The 21,211-nt window shown below is 51.1% G+C and overlaps 1 protein-coding gene across 2 annotated transcripts in view; it reads right to left on the bottom strand.

Moving 5' to 3' along the window:
* Positions 1-19,782, bottom strand: part of SHB (SH2 domain containing adaptor protein B) — a 149,986-nt gene extending 130,204 nt beyond the window's left edge. Inside the window, exon 1 of one of the 2 annotated variants that reach the window (XM_016960905.3) lies at positions 18,668-19,782. In XM_016960905.3, the coding sequence (XP_016816394.1) occupies positions 18,668-19,384 (717 nt within the window). In that variant the 5' untranslated portion in view covers positions 19,385-19,782. The remainder of the gene's footprint in view (positions 1-18,667) is intronic. The other variant, XM_054658049.2, reaches the window with a different exon arrangement.
* Positions 19,783-21,211: the final 1,429 nt, after the last annotated feature.

Here is a 21,211-nt window from a genome sequence, read left to right as displayed (position 1 = left end):
TCCTCACTGAAAACAGGCTCAGATGGGTGTGGTGGCTCATGCCTGTAATCCCAGCACTTTGGGAGGCTGAGGTGGGCAGACCCCCTGAGGTCAGGAGTTTGAAACCAGCCTAGCCAACATGGCAAAAGCCCATCTCTACTAAAAGAATGCAAAAATTGGCCGGGTGCAGTGAGGTGCGCCTGTAATCCCAGCTACTTGGGAGGCTGAGACAGAAGAATCACTTGAACCCAGGAGGCAGAGGTTGCAGTGAGCTATCGCACCACTGCACTCCAGCCTGGGCAACACAGCAAGACTCAGTCTCAAAAAAACAAACAAACAAAAAACAAAGCAAAAAAAAAAAAAAGGAAACAGGCTCAGAGAGGTCAAGTGACTTGCCCATAGTCACAGTCTGACCCTGAACCCAGACTAACCCTGGGCACTAACACTGGCCCACACTGCTTCCCTCATAGGCCCCTAGGCAGGCCAGTATTTCAGCAGGTACCATGGGTAGTTTTTTTTTTTTTTTTTTGGAGACAGAGTCTCGCTCTTGTCGCCCAGGCTGGAGTGCAGTGGTGTAATCTTGGCTCACTGCAACCTCCGCCTCCCGGATTCAAGTGATTCTCCTGCCTCAACCTACCAAGTAGCTGGGATTACAGGCATGTGCCACCACATCTGGCTAATTTTTGTAAAGACGAGGTTTCACCATGTTGGTCAGGTTGGTCTCGAACTCCTGACCTCAAGTGATCCTCCTGTCTTGGCCTCCCAAAGTGCTGGGATTACAGGCGTAAGCCACTGCACCCAGCCAACATTTAAAAATTGAATGCATGATGATCTGAAACACAGCTTGCTATGGTCCCCAAGTCTCACCCTGTAATCTTAAATCCACCTGTCAATGTCTTGACCATCCAACCCCAGAACCAATGCAGGGAAATGTCACAGTCCTTCAGCAAAAGGGCTCAAGTAGTCTTTCTTTTATTCAGCAATGGGAAAGGTTCCCTTTTACCACTAAAGAACTAAGCGGCAGAAAATGCCATGCCCCAATTAAGTCTAAGGAATAGACTTAATAATGACAATCTAATTTGCTCACTCTGAATTTAGACTATGAATGCAAGGTTACCTTAGATTTCACATTCAAACAAACCTTTGAAATTCAAATATATGCATATTTTAAGGCAGCCAGGCCTCCTTCTGCAAGGGAAGCCCTGATTTCCCTTTTTGGGATTTTTTTTTAAAGAAAAGTCTGGGAAGACACAAGAACGTATGAACAAAATATATGTTTTGTTTCAGTACCCTTCACAGATCTAAAGTCCCTTCCCCATAACTATGAAGGTGGCCGTCAGAAATGTCCAAGCATAAAATGACTCTCTAAATGAATGAATGTATACAACTGAAATTTACTTTCAGAGTAAGAAATGCTTGAATATATATGGAACTAGAAGCCACCGAATGTTAAGAAATCCAATACTCTTAAGTGTCTGCTAGTCTGTAGAAAACAGATGTAATCAGAAGAAACCATCAAAAGCAAAGGGTAAGATATTTTCTAGGATAACCATTCCCAAAAAGGCCAGGCAGATACAAAAAAAAGAGAGATTTCTAATTTGGGGGTGATGGGAGAAAACTGAATAGTATAAATCACACAAAAAAGAATGTGCCTTCACACCTCAACCACTGACTACAATCTTTTACTACAAACTGCTTATTTAGCATCCTCTGAATTGTCACAATTTTTGCTCCCACTGGAGGCTTCAAGTCTAATCATCTGTAAGGATTCCTCAAAACAGTTTGCCTGGATAAAGAAAAGTTTCTCTGCCTTTTCAAAACCAGGCCCACTTCTACCCTAGTTTGCAGGTGACAAAGAATCTGAGTCAAAGTTGCACACAAAATTCAAGGCAGGCCAGGCAGGGTGGCTCATGCCTGTAATCCCAGCACTTTGGAAGGCGAGGCAGGCAGATCACGAGGTCAGGAGATCGCGACCATCCTGGCCAACACGGTGAAACCCTGTCTCTACTAAAAAATAACAAAAATTTAGCTGGGCATGGTGGCGCATATCTGTAATCTCAGCTACTCGGGAGGCTGAGGCAGGAGAATCGCCTGAACCAGGGAGTCAGAGGTTGCAGTGAGCCGAGATCGCAACACTGCACTCCAACCTGGTGACAGAGTGAGACTCCGTCTAAAAAAAAAAAAAAAAATTCAAGGCAGAGGGACAAAGGGCAAGTAGGCAAGACCTCAAAGCATGCCCGGGTTGAGTGTCTGCACTTTGACAACCTTCAGGCCCAAGGCCTGGGAATATCATCCAGGCTGTGACAGCATTCTCAGCTGTCCTGTGGGTGATGAGGAAGTGATGACACCAACTCCCACCATCTCGTCACTTCACAGTCACACCACAGATGGCTTTCAGATGATCCAGAGCCCCACAGAAGCCCGGCAAGCAGGAGCTGACTGATGGCAACATTATTCCTAGATCTTTACAAAGCGTTTCTTCTGAGCCTGTAAAGCGAGCTCTGCCGGTCAGAGTGGCCCTCTGATGGAGTGGGGAATGCGTAAGGAATTGTCCAGGTATCTTCAAGGGGCTCTTTGACTGAGCCCAGCAAACATCTTCATCGTGGCGAACATTTCTTTCCCTCTGGGGACCTAAAGGAGGCTGAGCACTTACTGTTTTTCGAAGAGCTTCTCCCTGCAAGGACATCCTCTGAAGGTCAGCATCCCGCACTGGCTCAGAGCCCTGGTTTTCCCTTTCCCTTCTTGCACTGCTGTCTTCTGAAGACTTCAACTACGACACCAGCAACTTTACATGGCTTCTTTCTAACCGCCATCGTTTGCCTGGACATCCTGGAATGTCTCTAACTCCACGAGGTGCTGCCATCAGATGGGAGAGCTCCATCTCAAGGGCAGGTGACTAGCTCTGTCCACCCCCAGAACACACACAGCCCCCTCCCCATCTCCTTAGTCCCCCATGTCTTTCCTCATGGATGGGCTGCTCGGTAGCTCTGTCCTTTCCTGCTCCATGTTTCAGCAGAAACAAGCAGTCTGACTTGTACAAGGCCGCCTCCGCCCAACTCTCCGACCAGCAGGGCCATTCCCGGCTCAGACTCCGTGACCCCAGCACATGTTCCGTCTGGCTCTGACAGAATGTGGACAAATGCTCTGATGGACTGAGTAACTCACAAACTCCCACAGAGGACGTTTCAGCTATTGACAGAAAAATCTATCCTCCTGACAAGCGCTCGGTCAATTTCTCTCGATTGCCCAGTGTCATCTGAGAGCTGCCTGAGCAGTCAGTTGCAGTATTTGAGGCCCTTGGTGCCTCTGCCTAAAGCATTCCATGTCCTCCTAACTGGGTCCCCACCTCCATGCCCAGCTTAGAGCCCCCCCCACCCCCACTCCTTTCTAACTATCCCCTCAGGCTACAGACATACAGGTGTCCCTAAAGCATGAGGCTGACCCTTTCACTCACTCCCTCCACTACCTTTCTTTACCCACAGAATAAAGACCAAACTGTGGCCTGGCCCTGAAGGCCTTCCCACACCTGGCTTCTCCTCCATCATCTACTAGGGACCATTCAGAGGACCCCTCTCCCAGGATGTCCTCCTCACATCCACCAATCTCTAAATATCCAGATCCTCCTTATGCATGAAGGCCCAGTTCCCATGCTGCCTCCTCCATGAAGCTTTCCTTGATGCCCCTTTGGCAGCATTGTCCTGAGAATGTGGCTATGGGGAGTACCTGGCCCAAACTAGACACTTTATCGACAGTAGAGACCTATGGTTTCTATGACAGTAGAGACCTATTCAGCTGATAAATGGCCATCAGCTGACACAGAGCTGACCCCTGTCACTGTCCCTTGCATCTGTGTAACATAGACTGACTGCCTGGCTGGAACCCCAGCTCCAGCTCTACCCACTACTAGCAGTGTCATCTACGATAAGATACAAACTTGTTTGCCTCAGTTTCTCCATCTGCAAAATCAGACTCTTTTTTTTTTTTTTTTTTTTTTTTGAGATGGAGTCACTCTCTGTTACCGAGGCTGGAGTACAGTGGTGCGATCTCAGCTCACTGCAACCTCCACCTCCCGGGTTCAAGCAATTCTCCTGCCTCAGCCTCCTGAGTAGCTGGGACTACAGGCGCTTGCCACCACGCCCAGCTAATTTTTTGTATTTTCAGTAGAGATGGGGTTTCACCATGTTAGCCAGGATGGTCTACATCTCCTGACCTCGTGATCCGCCCACCCCAGTCTCCCAAAGTGCTGGGATTACAGGTGTGAGCCACCACACCCAGCCAAAATGGGACTCTTAATAGAACTTGCCTCCTATGGGGTGTTGTGGGAATCAGTGAGCTAACATACCTCAAGCTCTTAGAACAGAGTGGTGATCCCAGGTAAAGCTTAACCATAAGCAGACCCACCAAGATAAGGATAGGTTCACTCTTTGAGGACCACATCATCAGCCCAGACAGGGCAACCCCACTGACTTTACTGTGGCTATAGAAAGCCCAAAGTTCAAAGCTGGACTGAGGCCCAAGACACACAGGCCAAAATAATATAAAACATTCATAAAGCTCTTCCTAAATGCTAGGCATTGTGCTTAGCCATTTCAACAAATGATTTTATTTAATCCTCACAACGACCCAATGTACTTCCCCAGAACCTCATCTCCCAAATGCCTTACCATCTGTAAAATGGGGATTCTCACAGCAACACCTCAAAGACACACAGTTAAGGATCAAGTACTGAAAGTGTTACCTATGGTGACAGAGTGAATGGTCAGGAAACACCATCTGTTACTATTCTACCTACATAGAAGATGGGGCATTCCAGGCCCAGAGAATTTTATCACTTGTCCCAAGTTACTAAGCTTCCAAGCACCAGGGCTAGGATTTGAGCTCTGGACTTCCGACCCTAAAGCCAGTGAGTGTTTCATGCCACCACAGTGAGACACACTTGGGTTCTGCTGTGTCTGGAGCAACAGCCCTGGGCTCCTGTGGTGTATGACCTTGTCAGCTAGCCCCCACAAGGGGCCAAGAAGCAGGACAGGGAATGCCCAACCCTGACATCACACTGCTTTCAGCCAGGCAACCTCTGCTCCACTTGCTACCTACTCCTCTGGAATCCACTCCTGACAGCTCCTTTGCTGAGACTCCCCAAATCCACCTGGGAATCTGACCTTGTTCCCCATCCAGTCACATGCCTGCACAGTTAACACCTCAGTGCCAACCTCAACTCACCCACTGGGAACCTGCTCTAGCCTATTACTTCATGCCCACAGGAAGCTCCTAGACTTGGGCTCCATCAAGACCTCCACAGTTGTGACATCAAAGGGTCCTCGCCCTTAGCAGCTGGGGTCCTGGCTGGGAATCTGGCTCTGTGGGCAGTGTTATAGCCTGTAGCTTCTCTCTGCCTTTGAAGATACAATCGCACATCTGAGGGTCCTTATATGAGAGAAGCAAGGTTAGACTGGTTCTACTTGACCTCAGAGAGTCAAACCAAGACAGTAGTAGAATCTACAAAGAAAAAGAGTTCAACCAACGAGTTCCTGTGAATACCAGGTGCTCAAAAAGCTAGAGTAAACATTTAAAATAAAAAAAAAGTCAACCCCAGCTGTGCAAAGGTGGCCGGACAAAAGGTAACAAATCTCAACATTGGAAGTTTTCAGCATGGATGGAAGAGAGTTGGATGGGGTGATCCCCAGCTCTCTGGGACACCAAAGGTCAAGGATAGCAGCTTTCTACCTTGGCTGCAGATCACAATCATCTGGGAGCTTCAAAAAATACCGATGCCCTGGCTGTATCTCCAGAAATTAATTAATCTGGGATGGGAGCCTAGGAAACTGAAATTTGTAAAATGCTATGCAGGTAATTTTACTGTGCTGCCAGGGCTGGTCCTGGGTTCAGTGACGTGATGTGAGTTAGGCAGACACCTTCAGCCTCTTAGAACCACAGTCATGTTCGGCAGTGTTCAGAAATCTGCATTTTTCCTGGATTTATTCCCCATGAACACTCCACGACTTAATCTTTTCCTTTAATACCAATTTGTTCATGTCATCAACCTCACAGCAAACACTGCAGGATGGATTTTCCTAACACCAGCATGAACCAGAAAAAGAGAAATAGGCTATAGTGGTCTGGAAAAAAATCTCTCACTGATTGAAGACACGGGACACTTGGGTTGATGGTGGGCCGAAAACGGTGGGGTGCAGAGGAAGAACTTGGTGACCTGAACTTTTTGCAGGTGTTAAAAAATTTGAGTGACCAAAATCGTGTGGCCCACACAGGCCACACCTTCAAATCCTACCCATTCTGAACTCTCCCACCAGCCATACCCACCTCAGCCCAAATGCTTCTCTTGTCTGCTCAGGGAGTCATTTACCTGCCTGTCTATGCTGGCAATGAATTCCTCCCTCTCCAATACCCACTCCTGGGCTCTCAGCTAGAGCACCCAGGCTTAACTGTCTCTGATTGTTCCATAGGACTCAGCCCAGTGCTGGAATATGGTTGGATGACTGAACGCTACACCCACTCTGTGAAAACTGAAACACTCGCTTGGCTCAAGCCACATGGGCAGGGCAGACCACCGTGATTGCCTCAAATACACCTAGACAGCCCAGCCTCCGGTATCAGAGGAGGATGCCGACTCCACCAGAGGCAAGACAAGGCTGTCTTGGCCACATCCCACACACCACAGCAGGTTTGGCATTCTGCTGTGGTGGGTAAAGATGAAGCCCTAGTTAATACCTAGTTACTTTCCTCAGATGTCAGGAGTTGAATGTGTAATAAGCGCATGGGTATCTGCAGAAGAAAGGTGTCATTTTATAAAGACAGGTCTTCATCATCATTATCATAATCACTGATGAGACCTAAACACTGTCAGGGCAAGATGGAGTCAAAATATTTAAGTCTCAAAAGGTACCTGAAGATCATGAGCAAGCAATACAGGGTGCCCAGACACACACTAGCCATTTGGAAAATAAGATGACAACCATACCTCATACAATGAAATCAAACTCTAGGGGGATGGAAATTTTAATGTAAAAAAAAAAATCCATCAAAGTATTAGAAGAAAATATAAATACTACAGTAGGGAAGACTTCGTTTTTTTTGAGACAGAGTCTTGCTCTGTCTTCCAGGCTGGAATACACTGGCGCAATCTCAGTTCACTGCAACCTCTGTCTCCTGGGTTCAAGCAATTCTCGTGCCTCAGCCTCTAAAGTAGCTGGGACTACAGGGGTATGCCACCACACACAGGTAATTTTCTGTATTTTTAGTAGAGACAGGTTTTTGCTATGCTGCCCAGGCTGGTCTTGAATCCTGAGCTCATGTGATCCACCCGCCTCAGTCTCCCAAAGTACTGGGATTATAGGCGTGAGCCACCACGCCCATATGGGAAGACTTTTCTCAGCAGCATGCTCAAGAAATCATGAAGGTGGAGACTGATTAAATAGAAAACAATTCATTGTAACCAACAACAATTGCCACATATAGAACCAAAAGGCAAATTACAAACTTTAAAAAATGTTCTGCAACCCAAATGGCAGGTAAGGGGCTGCCATTGTTAATCCACAAAGAGTTCTTACAAATCAACAGAGAAAACCCTGCAGCAGAAAAGGATGAACAGATGATAAAGTAAACAGTTTTGGAAAAGCAACACAAATGGTCAACACACATTTGCACCAGGAATCCAGGAAACTGCAAATGCAACTAACTTGCATTAGAATTCCCAGGATTGTGTGAGAAGGGTAAAATAGGTGTCAACTTGTAAGGTCTTTCTAGAACACAATTTGAAAGTATGTATCAGACTTTTTACTGTCTTATCCAACAATTCTCAGAATCAACCCCAAGGAAATAATCACAGACCTATGCAAAGAATTAAGTTACAAAGATGTTCATTACGGCACTGTTAAATTGGTGAAAACGAGGAAAAGCCTAACATGTGAACAGAATACAATGCAGCTATTAAATTACAGTTGTTAAATATTTAAGATATTGTAGACATCTTTCCATGTCTTTACGTTTAAAAAAATATAGACGGTATCACTTAATTTTTGTGGAGAGAAAAATAAACATATATATATATGCAATGAAAAATGGCTAGATGAAAAAGTAGTAAAATGTTAATGGTGGTTTCTTTGAATTACGGAATTAGGGTTGGTTTCTGAGTTTTGCTTACTTATTATTTTCTATACCAAACTTGTCTTAATTTTGTTATAAGGGGTAAAAGGTTAGTCAAAAGATAAATGTGGAACTACAGCTCAAAATGCAAGCTGGCCCCTTTCTGAGGAACCGGCTCAGAGCACAGCCAACTTGCAAGGGCCCCACACGGGGCAGGTAGGCACCGCGCCATTCCGCAAATGCCATGCAGTCCCCGATCACATGTGTGGCTTTGGAATGCACCAGAGGGATTACCGAGCTGTCTGGCTTTCTGGGAGTGCACATCCAACAAGATGGTAAAGTTTCACTGTTAAGAACTTTCTGATGATTTTCATTTTTAGAATTTAGCCGTGGCCTGGAGAAACCTGCAGACTCTCATTCCTCCTAGTTCTGTTTGCATTCTCCCCATAGCCCATGTACCAGTGAACCCATAATATAAGGGACCACTTCCTATCAGAAGCAGCCAGCAATGAAATGCTCTGCTGAGCAAAACAGTGGCTGCTCCAGCCCTGTCCCTGGAGACTTAATCGCTGCAGTGTCTCCACCGTCCTGTGGTGCCCAGCTCAGCCATGCAACATAGCAGGTGGCCTCTTTTGAATTAGGAGTATTGGGGCAATTTCAGACTAGTGGCAGGCAGGGCCTGGCCCTTTGCCACCTTCCTCTATCCCTGGCAAATATACCATGGCATGCCCCAAGCTCTGGCCACCCCTGACTGCACACAGCAGAGTTCCCCTTCCAATCTCAGCCACTGTAGATGGGATCCCCTCTGTCTTGGATGCCCCATCCACACCTTCCTCTGGACCCATCTCCCATGAGGCCTCCTCTTCCTGACGGTTTTCCCCATTTCCTCCCACAGACCCAGACAGAGGGCCATCCATTTCTTCCCTGGGATCTCAGGCACCTCCTGGACCCAGAGGGCAGAGAGTGTCCCCACTCTGGACCCCTAGGCCTCAGCTGCTGAATCTACTTCATCAGTGGCTGCTCGGGGCCAAAACCCTGCAGCCATCCTGGCTCTTCTCCCTCATCTCTGTCAGGAAATCCTGAGGCCCAATTTCACCACACACCAGAATCTGCCCCTCTTCTCATCACCTGCTGTCAAAGCCCTGCTTTCAGTGGTCTGCCTGCTGGTACCCTCTCTGCTCTACAATCTCCAGAGCCACCCTTTAAAAACCCAAGTCAGATGCGTGGTTGGCTTCTCTGCTCAGAACCCTCTGCTGCCCCCATCTCATGCAGGGTTAGCGAGGAAGGCCTCTTCAATGCTTGTGAGTTCCGACATCCTCTGCCCCACACCTCTCAGCCCTCAGCTGCCTTCATACCTCCTCCTCACCTGCTCCGCTCAGTCATATAGATCTCTGCATTGCTCCCTGAACCACCGAGGCATGCTACTGCCTCAGGCTTCTGCACTGTTCCTCTTCCCTCTGCCTGGAATGCCCTCCTTGGAGAGCGGGGTGGTTCATGCCATCACAACTTTTAGCAAGGCCCTCTCTGAGCACCCACATAAAAAGCATCCCACCCCAAATTCACGTTTGCCATCGCCTCTTTATTCCTCTTTACTTTCCTCTACAGTCCCCACCCCTGACGTAACTGTATTTACTTGACTCCTGTCATGAGAGAGCAAGCTCAGGGGAGCATAGACTCTTATCTGCTTTGTTCATGGCTCTATTCCCAGCACCTAAACAGAAAAATCCCCAGCACACAGCAGGCTCTCAACAATGTCTACTGAATGAATGAATGAATGAATGAGAAGAAAGGACTTGGCATGGGCTCTCACAGCCCCCTGGGAACTCTGGGTCCAGCCTGTAAGTCAAGGCCCGGCAGTGGGCCAGGGAATCTGCTTCCCCCACCCACCCACCCACCTGTCGAGTCACTCTCCCCTCCTCGGCCGTGGGAAGCCCCTTTCTGACCAGGAGTATTACATGTTGCTTGGAAAACACTGGGCCTGAGTCACTCGGTGGGGCTCTAATTCTCTCTCCATCCCCTGGACCCACCTCCAAGATCCTTCCTTTACAGCATAATGGGAAATCCAGAGACAGCTCCCCTTGGAGAAACTGGAAAGGAACTGAATGATTTAGAGGAAAATTCAGTTCTTCCTGCCTCAGGAGTTAGGAAAGCTCAAACTCTCAGGAAGTTAGTGCCGCTGAAAGTGAAACATTAATAGAAATATTACTGGAAAATACCAAACAGGAAGAGAAGGAAAATTCCATTGTGGAAGCAAAGTCCTCTGTCGATGCTCCTTAATGGTCTCAGCAAAGTGTTTCAGAATCAAAACACGGGAAGAAGCGGAAATCAATCAGGCTGTCACCCTTCCTGTAGACTCCAGCTTCGGCCACGCCACCTCCACACCACCCCGGCACAAAGGGCACTGGCCTCAACACAAGGTCAACACACACAGCAGGTACTGGCCACCAGCTCTGCCTCTGCTGTGAGGCAGGGAAGAATGCACTCCTCCCCATGAGCCTCTGTTTCTCCATCTGCAAAAGGGAGATTACAGCCCCTTCCTCGCAGAGTGGCTCTGAGAAGCAAACAAATTACCGGTGTGAAAGTGCCCTTTAAGCTGTGGAATACTTACATAAATGTTGGAATCAGTCACTTCTACCATGCCAACAGAGGGGACATTTTACAAAGAGTAAGTCTAGCCACAAATAAGGCAGAGACGATAGAGCAAATTCAGGCATGGGATTGTGCAGCTTGAGGTAGTATGGCACAGTGGTTACAAACAGATGCTAGATCTGGCTTCGCATCTCATCTCTGCCACTTACTGGCTGTCTGACTTTATTATTATTATTTTTTTTTTTGAGATAGTGTCTCGCTTTGGTGCCCAGGCTGGAGTGCAGTGGCCTGATCTCGGCTCACTACAACCTCTGCCTCCCGGGTTCAAGCGATTCTCCCACCTCAGCCTCCCAAGTAGCTGGGATTACAGACATGTGCCAACACGCCGAGCTAATTTTTGTATTTTTAATAGAGACGGTGTTTCACCATGTTGGCCAGGCTGGTCTCCAACTCCCGACCTTAGGTGATCCACCTCGGCCTCCCAATGTGCTGGGATTACAGGAAGTGCTGGGATTACAGGCATGAACCACCACGCCCGGCCGACCTGACTTTAGACAAGTGACTTAACTTGTCTGTGCCTTGGTTTCCTCATATGTAAAAATGAGAATAGAAGTAGCAGTAGTAGTAGCTACCTCAAAGGACTGTAGTGAGGAGTAAAGTTACATACAAACCACACAGAACTGCACCTAGCTCAGAGTATGTATAATAAAAGTATTAGCTAATATTACTGTAGTGGAAAACTCCCTTAATTCAAGTGATTGTACCTTTTTTACTCAAATACCTCCTCCTCACCCTGCATCTCCTGTGGCTCCGTGAAATCAAGGCCCTGCCCAGAACAGTCTCTGTGCCAAGACAGCTTTTAGCTCACCCACACCACTTTATTTACAGATAAATTCTGACATACAGATGTGGGTTTCAACCTTGGTTCCTGTGTCCTCAACCAAAAGATAAGCTTTTCAGGGGCGGGCACTATCCAGGCCCTGATTCATCCCTGTATCCACACAGCTCCTGATGGTAGCCTGCATATAGCAATCCCTCAGTCAGCACAGGCCAAATGAAAGCTAGGAAGTCAGAGACGACCACCACCTTTGTCCTGCGGAAAATGCACAACCTTCTGGGCACAGTGGCTCACACCTGTAATCCCAGCACTTTGGGAGGCCAAGGCGGACGGATCACTTGAGCCCAGGAGTTTGAGATCAGCCTGGGCAATAAAAAAATACAAACATTAGTTGGGTGTGCTGGCGTGTGCCTATAGTCCCAGCTACTTGAGAGGCTGAGGTGGGAGAATTGCCTGAGCCTGGGAAGTTGAGGCTGCAGTGAGCTGTAATCGTGCCACTCACTCCAGTATGGGGGACAGGAGTGAGATCCTGTCTCAAAAAAAAAAAAAAAAGAAATAGAAAATACATCACCCCTACCACCACCATCAACCAACCTCGCAAAGCCACAGGGTGTGTCAGCCAGCCAGCATGCGAGCTCTGTTGGAAAGTCACACGTCCCAGTTTATTTTCTAGGGCCAAGCCTGGCCTACCCATTCCCCACAGGCCACCACTTCTGGGCTCTCCCAGCACAAGCTAAACTAATCAGGGGAAGGCTTGACCACAGGCAAGTTAGACCTTGCTGACTGATCAGAAGAAACCACAGCTGTTTCAGATTTGACTTTTAAAGCTAATTTTTATGGGTCAGAAATGCTCTGGGGGCAAAGAGAGGATAGGGTCAAGTCATGGGGGTTAAGCCCTGGGGTAATCAGTCATGTTCTGAGATTGTCAGATTAGAGAGGACAGTCACCTGATCTCCTTCAAGGAAACTTAAGTTCCTTGTTGATCAGGGCCAATGTACCGCCAGTCTTTTCCTCCAAACAGAGCACACACAGCCTGGCAAATCCTTGAAGGGAAGGAATGCTTGGTGTTAGAATGAGAAGACATGACAGTTACAAGACTCACGTTTTGTGCAGCTGTCCCTTGGGATGTGCCAACTCTGTGCTCAGAATTTCTCTATAAAATAACTCAAGTGCTGCATTAACATCTCATTTCTGGAACTCTGAGGCAGATGGGAGACAGAGAAACAGAAAAGCCAGCTCTAGGGCCTCTTCTAGGGACACCAAAGTAAAGGCTGAAAGCGGAGAAATTACAGCAGAGGGATGCAAGAAGAGTAGCATTAAGTAAAGGGGAGGAGGAGACATGTAACACATATTCCAGTAAATATCCAAAAGCCTCACACTACTTATTTCCATTGAAACCACGGAAAATAGAGGAAGCATATAGGTTTTGAACTCAAGACTGCACTGGTGTGATCCTTGCTCTATCACTTTGCAGCTGTGTGACATTAGGCAAGTCATCAACCTCTCTAAGCCTCAGTTTCTTTATCTGGAATATGGGGATAAGGTAGATGATGGCATCGAAGGCCCTAATTAATGGCTTGCCTGTATCCCCGCCCTTTGCCATGAGACACTGCAGCTCCTCCTCTCTCCTTGAATTGTGGCTGGCCTTATGATTTGCTTTAGTCAACTGAATGCAGCAGAAGGGTCACCATGCCAGTTTCCAACCTCAAGAGACCTTATGCGCTCCTGCTTTTTCTTGGAATCCTGCTGCCGTCATATGAACATGTGCTGGAGGAGGAGAGACCACACGGAACAGAGCTGAATTGTTGCAGCCCAAGGCCATCCTAAACCAGCCCACCAAACACGTAAGAAAGCCTAGCCAGGATCAGCAGAGCTGCATACCCACCCCACCCCCAGTGACTGCAAAGGCATGAGTGAGCCCAACTGAGACCAGAAAAATGACTCAGATATGCAGGCTCTTGGCTATAATAAAACCTTATCGTTTAAAGCAGGGGTTGGAAGCTAGAGCGCACAGGCCAGCTGCCTGTTTTTGTAAATAAAGTTTTATTGGGATACAGCTGTTCCCATTAATTTCCATATTGTCTATGGCTGCTTTCAAGCTACAGTGGCAGAGCTGAAGAGCTACAATAGAGACAGCATGGCCCACAATCAAACCACGGGCGGTTTTGGGGTGATTTGTTATGTAGCAACAGCTAATACAGTACTCAAGCCTCTCCCAGTGGGACAGTGAGGATTAAATGACCGATTAAGTGGTTACTATGAAGCCTGGGGAATGTATTTCCCTTCTGGGGAATCAACCAGGAAAAACTGGATTTGATACGCAGCATTTCTCTCACACTGCTTTCAGGGGATGGGACTTCAAAGGGGAAAGTGTCCCAAGCCAAACCACAGCTATCAAGTGCAACCCTGACCTTTGCCATTAGTGATATTTTAAGAACTGGAGAGTGTGGCTGTTCATCAAATGGGAATGACTGACAACTCATGTTTGACCCCGGCTTCAATCAAGCCCTACATCAATGATTTTATGTGAAACAGGACAAATGATAATTCACAACTCCGCAGCAAGGCACATGAGACTTTCTTCCCTTTGTGGGCTCCAACCTCCTTCTGCAGTCTCCCACCACACCTGCCCTGCTGCCCCCAGCCATCCTCTCCAGCCTCCAGGCCATGGCACAGGCTGCTTTATTCCTTCTGCATGAAAAGCCCTCTTCCCCACTCCCCTGCCTTGGGAATTCCCACTCAGCCTTCTACACTCAGCTCAAGAGTGGCCTTCTGCTGAAGGCCCTCTTTGGCTTCCCAGCCAAGTTCAGGCCCTCCCAGCCCTCTGCACACACTTCTGGCATTCCTCGGGTTGTGATATTGTCTCTCTGGTTGTATCTGTCTCCCTGACTAGACCAGGAGAAGCTGGTATTCAACTGCAAACTGAGAAGCTTCCTTTTTGGAAAGTTAGCCACCACTTACTTCTCTCTGAATTCCCTCTGCCTAGCAGGCAGTTTAGAAACTGTTTGCTGGATGTTTTTTTTTTAAAAAAAAAAGTTAGACATGATATTATTTATTCTGTAACTATGGAAAAAGTGTTATTTAACTCAACTCTGGATGCTGACAAAATATAAAGTGTTGGTACACATTAGTATGTATTTAAAACCTGGGAAAACTGATGTCATGATGCTCCTGACTTAGTTGTGGTGGAAACAACATTTATTTAATTATAATAAAAGAAACAAGACTTCAGCAGAAAATATAACTGGATGAGACCTGTTTGGCTGCACAAAAGGAGACCTACCAAAGTAACTGGCCTCTTTTGTCATCATTTTTTTTTTTTTTTATAAAGCACAACTTGAAGGAATACTGTGTCTACCTATTCCAGTTTCGTTTTCTCATCCCAGGAGCTCGGGACCTCACCGTCTCTCACCAGAACTACAACTGTCCCCTAACTTTGATCCTATTTTCCCCAGATTTTGGCAGCTGTTTATAGCCTGGATGCCCCTCCACCATGGCTCTGAGTACATCCCTTCCCTGGCTCAACAACCTTCAAGGTCTCCCCTGTGGAGTCCAACTTCAAGCCCCTACCTCTCTCACACTGTCATCTCTCATTCCCCAAACAAGGCCCAGCTGCATGAAAGTGCTGCTTTCCAAGAACAGGCCCCACATTGAGATTTTATACACATACACACACGTCTATGTTCACACACACGTATACACTTACATATACACACCCTGACACATAAGCACTCCTGCAGCGTACAGTCACCCTCTCCCCTGAGCTGAGATTCCACTTCCAACCCTAGATCCAGCTCAAAGCCACCTCCTAGGTGATGAACTTCCCAAATTCTTCAAGATAAAAACACTGGGAAACAAAGGATGAAATTCCTGTCAATCTCCTCCAGGAGCTCAGGCCAGAGATCATGGACAAGTCTCCTGCATCCTTCACTACCTCCCCTCCTCACTCACACTTGTACCAAGACATCTCTGAGTACAAAGTAAATGCTGGAAAAAGTGGGCTATGTTAGGGGAGAAACCAGTAGAGTAAGGCTAGTTTCTCTTCCAAATAATTCTAAATGGAAAAGTTGGCAGGGTGCCGTGGTTCTCACTTGTAATCCCAGCACTTTGGGAGGCCAAGGCAGGAGGATTGCTTGAGCCCAGGAGCCTGGGCAACACAGAGAGACCTCCTCTCTACAAATAAAAAAAATTAGCCAGGCGTGACAGTACATGGCCCCAGTTACTCAGGAGGCTAAGGCGGGAGGATTGCTTGAGCCTGGGAGGTTGAGGCTGCAGTGAGCCATAACTGCACTCCAGCCTAGGTGACAGAGTGAGACCTCTAACAATACATAAAGACTAAATAAGGTGCCAGAAGTGGTTTTCCTGGATCCATGAGTGAGGGGCAGAAGGAAGGCCGGATCTACAGTGTGCCTGGCCTCCCAAAAGCTGTCTGGCTGGAAATAATGTGAAAATAACTGCTTCCTGACTGCCTGATGGGGTGGAGGTGGAGGGGTGCTGGCCCAGGATCAGGAGGTAGCCACACACAGATGGCAGAAACAAGGGCATCCAGAGTCTCTGCATCCCAAGGCTGCCCTGACCAGAAGACCCAGAAGGACAGTTAAGGAGAAGCCACTGTTGCATGAGTGGTTTTCAAACCATGGTCCCAGGACCCTCAGCCATTTCCCCTCAACCTGGGAAATGATGGAATGCAAACACTCAGGTCCCCCACCAGGCATGCTCAATCAGACGCTGCAGGATGGGCCCCAGCAATCTGTTGTAACCAGCCCTCTAGGTGCACTAAAGTTTGAGGATCGCTGCACTATAACGTCCTGCTGACCCTCCCTGGCTGCCTCCTCCCTCCTGGGTGGAAAGAACATCTGGACAACTTCTCAAAAGATCAAGGGTCTCGCAGTCACAACCTAGTAGGTGAAAAGTAACCCAGAGAGATCTTCTAAAAAACCATATCTGATCACAACACTCTCGTAGCTAAATCCCTTCACAGGCCCCCTCTGTGCTTAGCCTACAAGGTCCTCCCTGATTCAGGCCCTGCCCAACTCTTAACCTCTCAATTTCAGCCACAAGGGACTTCACCTGCAGTTCCCTGAAGCACAGGGTTCTTCTCCAGCCAACCATGGTGACCACCCCTCCCTCACAATAATGGCCCTGCCTCCAAGGTGCACTCTTCAATGCCACACCCCCCAACCTCTCCCTTGCCCTTCATCCCTCCTGTAACCCTGTAACACGAGGTCTCATCATAGCACTCATCACCATCACGCCACTATGGCCTCTGTCATAGCATTCGCTGCAGAGGGTCCCTGCTCCAGCACCCAGCAGGGGAGGACACAGAGAAGACCCGTAAGAAATATCTGGTGATGAAAAGAGTCAAGTCTTAAACATCTTGACATCCTGGCTATAAAACAAATTATTCCTCAGTGTTTGAAACAGTCTTAACTGTAACTGGGAAAAAATGGGAAAAAATGTTTACTGAAGTTTTGAACCACTAGCAGTGGAAGAGAAAGGAGATCTGCCCACCTGGGGTGTGGCTGCAGAGTAACAAGGAGGATGCATAAAGTCCAGTGCAGTTAGCCGTGACCCTCTCGTGCCTTTTATATACAAGACCTCCAGGTTTCCCCAGTGCCTGCACCAAGCCAAGCTTCAGCCATGCATAAGACTGCACGGAGCCTATCTGGTGTTTCCCTCACTGACCAAACACAAGCCCAGGGTCCTGGTGGCTCCCAGGGAAATCTGCCCCCTCTCCCAAAGCAGCTCCTAGGTAGCCACCTGGCTCCCAGCTAGTCGTCATCTAGGTGTGGCATCCTAGGTGCTTTAGAAACCCAGAGTCCAAGCTTCCGAGGGGTGCCCCAAACTGCCTCCAGGGAGAGGTGGGATCTTCCACGGACTGCCCATGCAGATCAAACAGGGGAGGGGATATTCTGGGGACCTCGGGGAGGGGAGGCCAGGCAGAAAAACTAGAGGGACATTCCCTTCCTCCTCTCTCCTGGCAAACAAAAAAGATCCCTTTCCAAGCACCAGATGGCAGGTAAGAGCCTGTCTCCCTCCTGTCTGGACATCCAGTCCTAAAAGGAACGCAGACTCTTAATCAGTCTCCCCCAGCCCAGGCCTGGGCAAAGGTTTACCTTTGTGGGAAGAAGGTGGGGAGAACAACAGCCACGCACCAGGGCGCTGAGAAGGAAGGAGCTCTCCCACCGGGCCTCAGATTTAATCAAAACACTGCCTTCCACCAGAAGAAGACAGAACAAGTATTATTTTATGGGGGAAGGGAGGGCTTCACAGGAGTGTGAAGGGGGAGGAGGGGGCCTAGTCTGGCTGTAATTATCTCGTCTGCTTCAAAGGAAGGAATCTAGATGGCCTAATGCGTTAGGAAGGGGGCTGTCACAAAGTCCCCCCGTGTTCCTGGGACCTTATGGGGTAGGGGTGAGGTCAGGAAGGAAGCAGGTGAGGATAGGAGGGGTGGGGTCTCCTTCCAGCCGGGCCTGATAGGCTGACCCCCTCCCGCGCGCAGCGGGAGGAACTGACGGGTTCGATGAGGAGCGCTCTTGCAGGCAGCGCATTTCAACCGGAAAAGCACGCGTGGAGGTTCCCGGAGCAGCTCCGGTACCAGGCAGCCCGGATTTGGAAACCTGGAGCTGGGGGTGGGGCAGAGCAGGGCCGGGCAGGGCAGCCGCAAGAGATTTACATATACACGCTGGAGACAGCCGGTCCGGATCTGCCACCAAGAAAGCTGTGTAATATTGGGCGAGTCCCTTCCTTGCTCTGGACCTCAGTTTCCCACCTACAGCGTGAGCGGAGGGTGGAGGCTAGGATAAGGGGTGTCAGGAGTCAAAGCTCTTTGAAGTCCTAGACAGCTCTGACTCTGACTTTACTCCTTGGCAGCCGGAAGGGCTGACTGGGTCTGTCTTCCTGGGGCAAGGCTGGGCCCGGCGCTCTCGCTCAGAGAGGGGACGTTCTGGGAGCAGCGGCGAAAGAGGTGGGGTCAGGAGGCCGCCGGTCCCAGGAAAAGGGCGCGGGAGGAGGCAGAAGCGGGAAGCAGCACGCCAGCCCCGACCCAGGGTCCTAGGCCGAAGCTGAAGTAGAGACGCGACACCAGAGCGGTGGGTGCCTCGGTTTCCCCGTGCGCACCGTGGCTCTGGAACCTCGGGAAGAGGCCAAGGGGCACCTTACCTTGTCCTTCTTGCCGGCCCCGCTCTCCTCCGCGGCTGAGGCGGCGCACTTGTTGAGCAGTTTCTTGCCTCCGCAAGCCGTCGGGCTCCAGGTGCGGCCGCCCGCGCAGGCGCCCCCCAGGGGGTCCCCGGCCCCACCGCCCGCGGCGCTCTCCACTTTGATGAGGCGGTGCTTGGGGGAGATGTAGCGCACCTCGGCCGGCGTGGCGGGCCGCCGCTCGCTGCTGCTGCGGTAGAGGTGCGGAGAGCCGGAGGACGAGGACGAGGACGCGGCGGCCCCCGCGCCCGAGGAGGCGCAGCAACAGCCCGCGGCGCCCGACGCGGACGAGGCCGAGAAGGCGCGCTGGACCCCGCCTGGCTCCCCGCTGCCGCCGCAGTAGTCCAGGCGGCACATGGCGCGCAGTTTGCGCAGCGACGAGCCAGGCCCGTTGTAGGGGTCCTCGAAGTCTCGCTCCTTCTGCGCGCGGTAGGCGCGGATGAGGTCGCTGGTGCTGCCGCTGTCGTCGGGCAGCGAGCCCGAAGAGGCCGAGAAGCAGGAGGCGGTGGCCGGACCGCAGGACGCCGAGGCGGCGGAGGAGGCCTGCGGCACGGCCTGTGGGGGCTGTGAGGGCCGCTCGCCCCGGCGCCGCTGCTCGCGGTAGTCTGGCCGCGGCGGCTGCGGGGGGCTCTTGGTCTTGCTGTTGCCCAAGCTGAAGTACTTGTTTAGCCACTTGGCCATGGCGAGAGGCCGCCTAGGGCCGCGGCGCGGGAGACCGGTCCGCCGCCGCGGCCATTCGGGGGGCAGCGCTGCGGCGCAGGTCCCTCGGCGCCCCCGCCCCGGCGGGGGGCGTCCGGGGCGCCCGCTCCCGACGCCAAGTTCAAGTTCTTGCCGCCGCCGCCTCCTGCCGGCAGCTCTCTGGCTCCGGCGGCTGCAACACCTCCCTCCGCCTAGCGTCGCCCAAGCTAGGAATCTCGCGCCCCTCGTGGGCGCGTCTCATGGGGTCCCGGCCCACGCCCGGGGGAGAGCGGAAAGTCCGAGCGCTCCACGCCGCGGACCCTTTGGCCGTACGCCCCTCGCCGTGGATCGCGCTCCTGCCCCGTCGGAGCCGCAGCCTCCGCCTTGGCCGGGATCCGCGGCTGCCGCGGGAACTTCTCGGCGTCCTCGGCTCCCTTCTTCCTTCCTGAGAGCGCTGGGGAGAGCTCGGCCCCGCAGCGGAGGAGAATGCGGCCGGGAGAGACAGCGAGCGACGGAGGAAGGCAGCCGGCGCCCGCCAGAGCCCGCGCGCCCGTGCCCGTCCCGGCGGCGCCTGTCGCTGCCACTGCCGCCGCCTCCCGAGCCGCCGCGTGTGTGACACTCAGGCCGCCAGAGCCCGCCCCGCGCCGCCGCCCCGCCCTCCCGGAGCCCGCTCGCGCGCCCCGCCCCCCGCCCGCCCCCGCAGACCCAGCACCGCCCACCCCAGCGAGCGTGGCCCCGGGCCGCGGCCCAAGCCCCGCCCCTCTCGCGCCCGGGGCCGGGGTGGGCGCACCTCTCCGCTCCTGTACGCGCCACCTCCCGCGGCCGCCCTGGCGCCAGCACCAGGGTCTTGCCCCAGAGCGCTGGGGTCCCGCCGCGCAGCCGGCTCCACCTAGCTTGCAGCTCGCCGCCGCCTCGGGCGAGAGGTTGCCTGGCGGAGCCTGCTACGCGCAGAGGCCAAACCTTTCCGCAGTCCCCCGGGACCCCGCGCGTTGTTCACTCCAGGGATCCCCCTGTCGGGGTTGAGGAGGGACAGTGGATTAACACGGAACCTGTCTAGTTTACAGCGTGGCCCGAGTGGAGGAAATGCAGTGCCGAGTGCCCTTAGGGACAGAGTGGCTGTCCCTCTTTTCCTTAAAGGGACAGACTCCGGTTCAGCCCCGTGCGCCAGGTCTTCGGAGGAATCTTTATGCTAATGAGTGTATTAGCAGTCCAGATGACGGATGTGGTCGGGATAGGCGGTGGGAGCCGGGCCCAGCACCAATCCGAGAGCAAGGCTAGGGGAGGTCGGAATGTTTGCTTACCTTTTCACCTCTGAGGAAGTCGAGGCTTTAGCCCTATTCGCTGCCAGCCGAGGGGAGCAAGTTGTGGGAACATTTAATGCCTTATGTTGTAGGAGCTGGCAAGGATCCATTTAATACAGGACCTCGGCCGAGTGCGGTGTCTCACGCCTGTAATCCCAGCACTTTGGGAGGCCGAGGCGGGTGGATCACGAGGTCAGGAGTTTAATACCAGCCTGGCCAAGATGGTGAAACCCCGTCTCTACTAAAAATACAAAAATTAGCCGGGTGTGGTGGCGGGTACCTGTAATCCCAGCAGCTACTCGGAAGGCTGAGGCAGAGAATTGCTTGAACCTGGGAGGCAGAGGTTGCAGTGAGCCGAGATCACACCACTTCACTCCAGCCTGGGCGACAGAGGGAGATTCCGTCTCAAAAATAAATACAGGACCTCATTTTACAGATGGAGAAACTGAGGCCCAGAGGAAAGTCACACAGGTGGACTTGGATGCCAGTTCCTAAGTCGGGTGGTACCATAATTATGTCTTTTCCAAGA

The sequence above is a fragment of the Pan troglodytes genome, chromosome 11, assembly GCF_028858775.2.
Source record: "Pan troglodytes isolate AG18354 chromosome 11, NHGRI_mPanTro3-v2.0_pri, whole genome shotgun sequence".
Lineage (NCBI taxonomy): Eukaryota > Metazoa > Chordata > Mammalia > Primates > Hominidae > Pan > Pan troglodytes.
The sequence above is the reverse complement of the archived record's forward strand: the minus strand, read 5'-3'. Positions and strand labels throughout refer to the sequence as shown.